An 11,459-nucleotide genomic window follows, 5' to 3' on the forward strand; every position below is an offset into this window, starting at 1 on the left:
TTTATGTGTTTTACTAAGAAAATGTTTATTGCAAAATGAATAATGTATAGTGATAAGCAGTTTTGAAATCTCCAGGATTTACCTTTTAAGTGAAACGGTTGCTTTGTTCTTGAGAAAGTTAATTTCATGTCTCCATGTACCATCAACCAGAGTGGTTATAAAAGTATGGAAAAGCCAAAACTTCTGTGATAAGTATGAAGGATACAAGTCATTTCATTAGAAGAGGCTCATATTCTATAATATACCAAATTAATAATATGCACCAAAATTACATGGAAATCTGAAGGAGAGAATATCTGCCATTTCACACATCCTTTTTTTATAACATCTTTATTGGTGTATAATTGTTTTACAATGGTGTGTTAGTTTCTGCTTTATAACAAAGTGAATCAGTTATACATACACATATATCCCCATATCCCTTCCCTCTTACGTCTCCCTCCCACCCTCCCTATCCCACCCCTCTAGGTGGTCACAAAGCACCTAGCTGATCTCCTTGTGCTATGTGGCTGCTTCCCACTAGCTATCTATTTTACGTTTGGTAGTGTATATAGGTCCATGCCACTCTCTCACTTTGTCACAGCTTACCCGTCCCCCTCCCCATGTCCTCAAGTCCACTCTCTAGTAGGTCTGTGTCTTTATTCCCATCTTGCCCCTAGGTTCTTCATGACCATTTTTTTTTTTTTAGATTCCATATATATGTGTTAGCATACGGTATTTGTTTTTCTCTTTCTGACTTACTTCACTCTGTATGACAGAATCTAGGTCCATCCACCTTACTACAAACAACTCAATTTCGTTTCTTTTTATGGCTGAGTAATATTCCATTGTATATATGTGCCACATCTTCTTTATCCATTCATCTGTCAATGGAGACTTAGGTTGCTTCCATGTCCTGGCTATTGTAAATAGTGCTGCAATGAACATTGTGGTACATGACTCTTTTTGAGTTATGGTTTTCTCAGGGTATATGCCCAGTAGTGGGATTGCTGGGTCATATGGTAGTTCTATATTTAGTTTTTTAAGGAACCTCCATACTGTTCTCCATAGTGGCTGTATCAGTTTACATTCCCACCAACAATGCAAGAAGGTTCCCTTTTCTCCACACCCTCTCATTTCACACATTCTTACAGTTTATCTTTTTAAAATTAGGATCAGAAATTCTGGGTAGCTGTTTTTTTTTTTTTAAAGGAAACTGTAGCATTTGTATTTGCTTTTAGAAGAAGGAAACAGTCCACATTTAAATGAATAAAACTCATTTTACATATACTTCGTGAGTACTGGAAATGTGCTTGGCAGGTCTGGAGAACAGCAAGAAGCCCAGTGTAGCTGGAGGGCAGTGTATAAGGGGTAAAGGGACAGGAAATGAAACTTAATGAAAACCAGACAACATAGGGCCTGTACCCAAAGGAAGGATCTGGATTCATTCTATGTGTGATGGGGGGCCACTGCGTGATTGAGAACAGGGGAGGGATGATTTGGTTTGTTTCAAAAGAATTACTGTGGTGCAGAACAGACTATCTAGGTTGTGTGAGTGGAATTTGGGAGATCAGTTAAGAGGCGAGGGAAGGAATGTAGGTGAGAAATGATGAGGGCCTGACCAAGGGTGGTGGCAGTGGAAAAGGGAGACATGGGGAGATCAGGCATATATTTTGAAATACAGGTAAACTGATTAGCTAAAGGCCTGGACGGAGGATGTGAAAGGAAAAGAATCAAGGTTTTGGCCCAAGCAACCAAATATGTACGCTGTATCTGCAAACGCTAAGAGGACTAAGTGAGGTGAAATCACTGTGCATTTCAGCAGTTAGGGAGAGTTTTCGGAGTTCTGAAGGCTTGAGCTGGGCTTTTTAGCCTGGATAAAATTCAGACAGGAGGCATAAAGCCCTCTCAAAGGTAAGGCAGAATTAAAAGTTACATATTCTGTTAAGTAACTGGAAGGTATTTTGAAGACACTTGTCTGCCTTGCCTGAAGAGTTTTCTTGAGTAATTGTGAAACATATGGTTGAAAAGAAAGGAAGGCTGGATAAAGAAGGGCCTTGAATAACAGGATTAGACCTTGGGGCTTCATTCTATGGGTAACGGACAGCCACTGGCTAACCTGGCTAGTAACTTGCAATTTTCCAGTATACTATATTAAAGGAAATACTGCCAAAAGCCATTTCATGTATTCCAAAGATAGAGATTTATGGAGATGCATTTATAAAATGGTTGAATTCTGAGAAGATCAGGAAGATTTCTAAAGAAAACGCTTCCATAAATCACATTTTACACACATACAATCCACACCCACGTTCACACTCACACTCACACACACACACACACACACACACACACACACACATGAACCACCCGTCATAACATGAGCACCTCCCACCCCATAAGTCTTTGCAGTTTCTTTTTATAAAGGAATCAATTAGTTTCAAATAAGGAAAAGGAATGTGTAAAGGAGGAAAGAAATTTCATTCTTTCTATAAAGAATTAAAACACAAATATTTGTTAGATATAAGAAATACACTTTTTTTCTCAAACAGTTCCAGGATATTTATCACCTAAAAAATAGGCACTTTGTGGAATTTTTTATCCCCTTAAAGCCTTAATTTTTTTTCTTATAGTTGCCTATATTTTTTAAGTGTGAAAAACTAATTTCTATTTGCAACTGAATTCTACTTCCAAATACATACATTAATGGTTCAATCCTTGTTACATTTCAATAAACCTTAGGTCTAAAAATATAAATTTATTTCAAAATGTGAGCCTAGGCATTTGGAATGATCAGATCTGCTAGTTCCTATTAACCAAAGGCAGTACCTATTAACGAGATGATACCTGAGGTTACAGAGAGTCTAAAGAATGTAAGGACCTCCCGGTCCAGGGACAAGGCCTTTGTTCCTATGTAAAATAAACTGAACACTGTGGATGGAGTTATCTAATTCCAATAGAAATAAACCGACTATAGTACAAAGTCTATCAAAAAAGTGACACTTTTACAACTTCCTAGATATTATGAGACAGGTTAACGAAAACATTGAAAGGTTATTTGTAAGCTTGGGGATTTGGGCATGCTGTGGCTAAACCATACTGAAATGAGAAAGGCCAAGTTTTTAGGATACATGAATATAAGAGGATGACAGCTTTGCCAGAGCCCAAAATATTTATAATCAGATTTTGTTATAATATTTAGCAAAGTCAGATTGTGAGTAAGCCCCTAAATGATCAGATATACTTGCCAAAAATGAGAGAACAAAGAAATGATTCAATTCACTTGGACAGAACACCCCATTACTCCTCGAAAATCTTTGTTAAAATTTATCTTGAAATTTGGATGTGGAAACCAATATTATTAGATAGCAAAATAGAATTGCTGAGATAGTATGTTAATTTGGTTTGATAATTGTGATCAAGAGGAATAAATGGAAGAAGTGTATTAAACCAGATATTTTGAGAAATAAGAAGAGACTGTGAGTGCTATGATACCTCGCTCAGAGACAGCCTTCCTTCAAACTTGAAGGGAAGAGAAGGAGGTTGGGGAAGAAATCTTCAAGCAGGGTCCACAATATTAATACACTAATAGACTCCTACATATACTCATCATGATGAACAGCTAGATGTCAATGCCTAGAGCATAAGAAATTGGTCTTATACATCTCTATATTTCTGATGATGCCTGTCCCAGGAGTCTACACATAGCATAATTCTAATAAATATGAATCAGATGAATGGATGAATAAATAGACAGGTGAAGGATGAACAGCACATACTACAACTGTATTTTCAATATCTATGAAGCTAAGATGATTTTTTTAAATCAGTAGAACAAATATAAGCAGGAACTAGGGCACTAGGAAAGAAATTACTCTCTTTAAGGTCTCATTATGGTTAAAGCAGAAGAATGCTTAGTCACATAAATGTTGAATAGTGTGGAATAAATGGTATTACAAATACCATTTATTATGCTTTTGTTATGAATTCAATACATGCTTATTAAAGGAGATTGAAGAAAGTGTAAGTAAGCAAAGGGAAACAATAAAATGACTATAATCCGTGACCCAGAAATAGTCACTCAGTTGCAGTGTTTTCTCAAGGAGGGCTTTTTGTGGTTGGTACGATGCCTGGGGAGCACTACTGATATTTAACAAGTGAGGCCCAGAGCTGGGAAACATCCCACAGTGAATGAGAGAGTTCCCCAAAGCAAAGAATTACCCAGCTGGAAATGCAAAGAGTGCTTCACTGAGAAAAACTGAGTGCCGGGTGCATTCACCTCAGATCTCTGTACACACATAAAACACACACGGTTGTTTCTGATAAAAATAGGTTATACTATACAAACTGTTCATATTGTTTTATTATATGTTCTTTCCACTTAATGCAGCAAGAGCTTCCTTCCTCTCCATCAATTATTCTTTTACACCAACATTTTGATGACGGCTCAGAGTAACCACTGTATAGATCAACCATAATGTATTTAACTAAGTCCCTATTGTCAAACTCCTAGCATTTTTTAAAAATTTAATATTATAATCAATGATGAGGTGAGCATCCTTATATTTAAGTTTACGATCATTTAAATTCTTTGAAATGAAATTGTTGATTTAAAGAATATGCATAATTTCAATGCTTTTAATAGAGATTTCCAACATGTCTTCAAGAATGATTTGTATCCATTTTTCACCAACCATACTGTTGGAAGGACATTTCCAACATAAAGTTGCTGAAAATGTAACACCAACTGAACCCCAGCTAACAGCTGGTCCCCTCCCTATCCCACATCCAAGTAGAAGGTGCAGGGACTCACAGCTGAGACTGTGAAACTAAATCATTAAAGTTCAAATACCAGACCCTTTCGTCTTATTCCATCAGTAAAGTATAAAAAGAAAAAAGAGATTTTCAGGGGAACAGATTTGAAGTGGAGCATTAGAGTTTTTCTTTTCCCGTGAACCCTCCTCTGCAGAGGCACTCCTCGCGAGGTTGGGGATGTCTGTGAGCAAGGAGACTGGTGTCTTGTTCCCTGGCGGGATGCTGCCTGAGGAACAGGGCCTGCTGAGCTCTCCCAGGGCCGGCAGAGTGTGACATACAACATTGGGGAGTTCAGACTCAATCTTCATCACCCCTGCATACCCTGACTTCTAAGAGTTAAGGCTGGTGTGGGAAGGATTCCTAGGTTTCCCATGGGTCCAGATCAGGCCTTGGAAAGAAGTGTTGGCAGGCTCTGGCCAGCCAAAATGTGCAGACGATGACATGGTTGTCCCAGACGCCCGAGGTGAGCAGGGGACCAGCCAGGCACATTGAGGCCACATCAGACAGTCACCCAGGACATCAGTGGCTGTGTGGAATGAAAACCAGAACCCATCAAGAGCAAGGATATTCCTGCCCCCATCCCTTGTCCGTTCGCCCTTTGCAGACCTACCATCCCATTTCAAGTGAACTTGGGGAGAGGGAACTTTGAGCTCATGTTAAGCTCTGGCAACAAATAAATCTTGAATTTGATTGAATATTTATACAACGAGTCTGTTTTAGACTAAAAATAACTAAAGTAAGATTAAATACAAGTCCTTAAACATTAAACTAGGCCTTAGCGCTTATCATGAAGGTGCCAAAGTCAGATGAGCATGAAGTCGTTCCTCCTCTGGAACTGCTCCCATTCTAGAAAATTAGCTTGAGGAGAACCTCTCTGGCCTCTTCCCTTTGATGGACTTCCTTGCCTTTGAGTAAAAGGGAAAAGGGCCAAGAAGATGCCTCAGCCAATTTTCACAGTTGCAAACTACTTAGACCTGCCCCCATCTGGGAGCTTTGTCAGGATTTGGTACAAGAGTTTCATATGAACAGAGTCCTCTCTTTGGCCTTGTCCCAAGAGATCTTATAGAAAATGGGTATAAAAGAAGAGGATTTGGATACGGGGTGCTGAGTCCTGGTAATCTCTCTAAATACCTCTAATCCAGAACCAAGGAACAAGGCATATTAAGAAGAGGAGGAAAAGAGTGAGCGGGGACAGTTTCAGTTAGCCTGGGACATCTCAAACCTGTGTTCCACAGAACACCCAGAACTACTCTCCAAGGGTTTTGCATCAGAAAAGCAATAGGCAAGACAGCAACTATATCCCTAACACAACATATTAGGGCTCTAGATTTTCTTTAGTTTAAAAGAGATTTTTAACTTTGTTTCCTCCAGTGTTTCCCAAAATTGTTTCTTTCTAATTATAACATGTATGTAATAATCAGTGGAACCATACTGGGGAAATCGAACACAAAATTATAGTAGTATGACTTTATTTTATTTAATAGACTGTTCAGTGAATGGTTTTTCCCTTTTTTCGTGTTTACCATTTCCTTGTTAAATATCATCAAAATATAAACAAATATAGAAGAGACCTTCTATAATCATATATCTAACACAACTTAGAGAAAACGTAGGCTCCTCTTAGCAAAATGTTATAACTACAATGCATTGCAGTTGGTTGTTTATCTTTTGTCTGCCATACCTCATTTCATTCACACTCCGACTCTGTGCAGTGACTGGCCAGTTACAGATGAGTAGGTTTGGTTTAGAAAGGTTAAATGAGTTGCCAAACGTCTGGCAATGCGAAATTGAACAAACCGGCCTAAAATTCAAGCCATTAAACAAAGACTCAAAACATTTTGAACTCATTTAATCCAACACTGTTATTTCACAGAGGAGAAAATCCATGCTCAGAGGGGTAAAATGGCATCATCCAAAGAGACAAGACCAACTCCATGTTCCCTGACTTAAAGCACATGCCCTCTGCGCTAAGCCACGCTTCTCCTATAGCTGACCAAATCCAATGGTGTGGGTAAACCAGGAACCCAGTACAAAGATAGAGGCCAGCTGGCTATCATGGTAGATGAAACAACAGATAGAGAGCAGCTTTAATCAGAACACTTGTGATCTGCGTCAAACACAAATGTTCCCTTCCCTTTGCAGGAAAAATACCATGAAAGAAGGATTGATACTATAAGCAGTTATTAGTATTTAGTGGAGATTATTATTTTTAAAGGTGCCTATTTTACATATGTTGCAACGTTAGAAATTAAAGGTGAAGTATTTTTAATAACATCATATGCTTTGCGTGATAATTATATTAAGCCCCAAATTCAGGGACATACGTAGGAAGCATGTGCCTCGTCCATTTCTGCTACAGATAGTATATAATGCACAATCCACTGAGTAAAAACTGAGGCCTTAAGGCAAAGCTGTATGTACCAGAAAACCCGTGTGGCAAGAAATAGTACAGTGTATAATGAAAGGGCAATTTTCTGCTTTTCTGAGGATCCCCAACAATCAAATAGGATAAAATGTGTGTACGTGTTAATTGGAGATGATTTGCTAATATGGCTTCTCAGACTTACATCATCCCCCTGTAAGCATAGACAGTTAAATTCTATGTGATTTTCTTAAATTATAAATTCACATTATTCTTCACAATCCCCAAAGCTGCAACTGAATTCATTCTTATGATTGGAGTTCCAAATACATTCATCATACTATGTAGTTGTGAAGAACACACAAGAAAAATAAGATAGCTTCCACCTCTAATCAGGAAGATAAAATATATATTCTTTCTATTATTTTTTGGTTCATTCGATTGTTTATTTACTCAACAAACATAGTTTCTGTCTCAGTGTTCTTTGTATTAATGTACACTATAGCTTTAATAAGAATTAAATAATACTTTTCTTAATACATCTGTTTAGTGACACCAGAATTACCTGGTAAAGAGGAATATTTAAATTGTAAGATATACAAATGTTTGGTAAAGTTTTAATAAAGTTTTTTAATAAAAGACTTACCTCATATTTGAGTTGACAAACTACTCATTCTCCCCTCATAGAACAATTAGATTGATAAGATGAATCGCCCAACTCTAGTTCCCATAATTATGTATTTGCATGCACAATCGGCATCTCATTTATCTTATTTCTGTTCCTCTAAAATTCAAGTAAACATATTTTGTTCTAGATTTGTGTCTAGTTTGAATATTTTGAGAACCTAGGACCTCTTTTTCTATTGTCTCTTGATAAAGCAAACACCACCATCAAACATCTCCCTGAAAATTAGAAAACTAAAAGCCTTTCTTTCAAGGGACAAAAAAGTCAAATTATTCTTACTTTTTAGGAACACACAAGTTGATCATCATTGAAGTGTGGAATAAGATTACTGTATATCATAATAAATAAACACACCTTATTTCTTTTATTCCTGCCACTTAAAATTATTAATGTTACTAATGTTGTTTTTCATTGAATTACAAGGTGGAAATACGGCTCAGATGGTAATAGAGCTTTTAAAAAAACACCTGAATTTGAAATCATCTGACACATAATAGTATCTGATTAATGAAACACTATCAAAAATATCATGTCATTTGTGCATGTAAAGGGATGGTAGCAATACACGTTAGCCACAAGCGCAATGACAATGAGTTCATAAAAGTATGGGTATTGCTCTCACACTGCATTTAGCAAAATTGCAATCCATGTTAAGCATTTATGAAGGAATAAACTAATCGCACTAATATGATTTAAAGCTATTTGTTGGTGTGCCCTGGAGCAGTTCTATCATACCCTTCTTATAATATATTTCTCTAACAAACAAAACTATCATCACAAATGGTTTTCTGAAGACTGAAACTGGATCTGTACTCATGTATGTATTGCAGGGTTGTAATGCTTACACATTATTGTTTTATGACGATTTTAAAATGTATTGTTTATTGTTGTATTACACAATGCTTACACTGGTCCTAGGATTCAGGGTGGAAGTGTTTTATATTTTAGCTGTGTCTAAACAGCTAAAATATTGTAGTTCTTATCTCTGTGTGTGGTAATTTCACAGTCTACTGACAAAAACAAAATTTAAAGATAATATTTACTGAGAGGAAAAGTCTCTCTCACGTCTAACAGAAAGCACTTTTTCCCCTATAATGGATATATACTTGTTACAAATACATGTTCTCAGAGACCAGAGATGCTCCTTCTTCCCAGGGGTAAATACAACGGTAGCCTGCCTGGATTGCACATTTCCTGAGGGCAGGAGCCATCCACGTGTTATTCGCCTTTGTATTCCCCATGGTGCCCAGCTGGGCATCAGCACACACAAAGTACCCATTAAATGATGGAACGCTATTGAATTTTAATGAAAATTTAACTGTAAGCCTATGTCCCTTACAATCCTATATATAATTATAGGGTGCTTTCCTACTTACAACCTTGCAAGATCAAGGGTCATTAAGAATCGTGATTCATCCACCCTGAACCCAGTGAAATATTATTAGATACACAGAAATCCCATCATAATGGACGAGTTTCTTAGTGGAGACAGTTTACGTAACACTAGTAGACTTTCACATGAGTATAGACTGTTGACTTTTACATACCACATTGCAAACTATTACTGATCATATTCATTTTGAAACAAATCAATTAGGTCAATTAGTTTTTTTCTTTATTTACCACATTATGCTTTCATCTAAGATTACAATGATATTAGCCGTATACACTGCTTCCACCACAAACAAATCAGGCAGAGCATTGTGCCTCAGAAGTTTAGTTTAGGTTTAACTACAACTAACAGTCAGGTTGGTTTTGTTCTAAGGTCAAGCACAAGGCAAGACTCAAACTTCTAATTATTTGAGAAAATACATTGTGTCAATCATTAATAAATATTAAAGGAAAAAGTTTACTGTAAATTATAATACTTCACTAATGTTGACATCTCTTATTACCTTCTTATAAACAATATTAAGATCACGTCTGTGATATGTGTACCCTTCTTCAAAGAAATCTGAAAGGTTATCTGTGACCTTTGGCTTATTTGTGAAATCAGCATCAAATGAGCTAGCTGATGCCAACACTCATCATCTGATTAATCATTTAATTAGAAGGTCCGTAACACTCAAGTGTTTAAAACTAAATTTGGATCAAGCTAAACACAATAGCTCTGGTAAGTCAAAGGAAATAAGGACACTTAAATGTTACAGATCACAATGTGTCAAATCTGAAATTTTTCATTTCTGCTTTGTTCTAGTCACCTAGCACACATTTGGTGAGCTATCCTCTTACAAATTAAGGCAGGATTACAGATTATGCATGCTTCTATACATTTGACATCAATATTTTCTGGGTAACTGTGCTGGGGATATTAAAAATTGCTTACAATATGACCTAATTTTTCCAAAATGGCACTGTTTGGGAACTTTATTATGATTCTGAAGAAAAAAATAAACAGATGAAACCTGAATATTTCAAGTACCTGAGGCCATAAATATTTCAAGCTTATTTCTTCCATAAAACCTATTCATCTCCATGTAGATAGGGCAGTGCCTAAATGGGATGTGATAATGAAGTTGACCGCTGTACTATCTGTCAGGCAGTGGCTTTATAGCTTATTCAGAGCTTTCACTCTCTCTCTTTTTTTTTTTTTTTGCGGTACGCGGGCCTCTCACCGCTGTGGCCTCTCCCGTTGCGGAGCACAGGCTCTGGACGCGCAGGCCCAGTGGCCATGGCTCTGCGGCATGTGGGATCTTCCCGGACCGGGGCACGAACCCATGTCCCCTGCATCAGCACATGGACTCTCAACCACTGCGCCACCAAGGAAGCCCCAGAGCTTTCACTCTCTACATGTGCAGAAAATTACAAAAATATAAACCTCAGGGACACCAAGGATACAACTGTTCTAGGGCATTCCAGATAGCATTAAAGAGATGCTCATGTATTCAGTAAGGATTTATTTGAGCAGCAAACACTTGCAGAGCACTATTGGAGGGTTGGAATGGAGCAAACGCCATAGTGAACCGCTGTATATTGTAAACACAGACGCACTGCATAATAACTCTTACTCAAGTGCCTTTCTTTTATAATATTCTTGGTACAAGAAGATCATTTGTTCTCAATAGGAGTGGGAAACATAAATTTTATTTACATAGCATCACTGTTTGTCTGAACTTAAACCTTGAATACCTCTGCCAGTGCATTTGTAGCTTGTTTCTACTGTGCTAATCAGGTGAATGAGCTTCAGAAAATGAACTGTATGGTTGGTAACCTCTTGTGTGTACATAGGTAAAAACAGAGATCAGTAGATGTATTATTCTGATGTATTAAATAAAGAAGCTAATAATACTTGATTACAAAAAATTCTTAAAATTTGGGACATCCTATTTGTCCTTTAATCTAGTATCTTATAATTAGAAATTATTACTAAAGGTGGCTTCATATGATCAAATTCACAAAAACACTTAGGTATCTCTGGTCACACCTCTCATCAAAAAGAGATGAGTACACCAGAACAAGCATTCCCAAAGAGATGAATTTAGCAAAAAGAAAGAGAAAAATAAAAATGAGTACTAGAGCTCTTGGTTTAAAAAAAACACAAGAAAACACAAAAGGCAGGAAAGAAAGAAAAGAGAAAGGAAAGGGAGGGATGGAGGGAGGAAGCAAGGAAGGGAAAGA

At 37.2% G+C, this 11,459-nt stretch overlaps 1 protein-coding gene across 4 annotated transcripts in view; it reads right to left on the reverse strand.

The window, feature by feature from the left end:
• SNCA (synuclein alpha) overlaps window positions 1-11,459 on the reverse strand; it is a 136,731-nt gene that overhangs the window by 98,834 nt on the left and 26,438 nt on the right. For 2 of the 4 annotated variants that reach the window (XM_007450012.1, XM_007450014.1), the window contains one exon: window positions 7,827-7,831. The exons of the other annotated variants lie outside the window; for them this stretch is intronic. In XM_007450012.1, coding sequence (XP_007450074.1) covers window positions 7,827-7,831 — 5 coding nt within the window. The remainder of the gene's footprint in view (window positions 1-7,826; window positions 7,832-11,459) is intronic. 4 annotated transcript variants of the gene reach the window in all.

The sequence above is a fragment of the Lipotes vexillifer genome, unplaced genomic scaffold, assembly GCF_000442215.2.
Source record: "Lipotes vexillifer unplaced genomic scaffold, Lipotes_vexillifer_v1.1 scaffold178, whole genome shotgun sequence".
NCBI classification, from domain to species: Eukaryota; Metazoa; Chordata; class Mammalia; order Artiodactyla; family Lipotidae; genus Lipotes; species Lipotes vexillifer.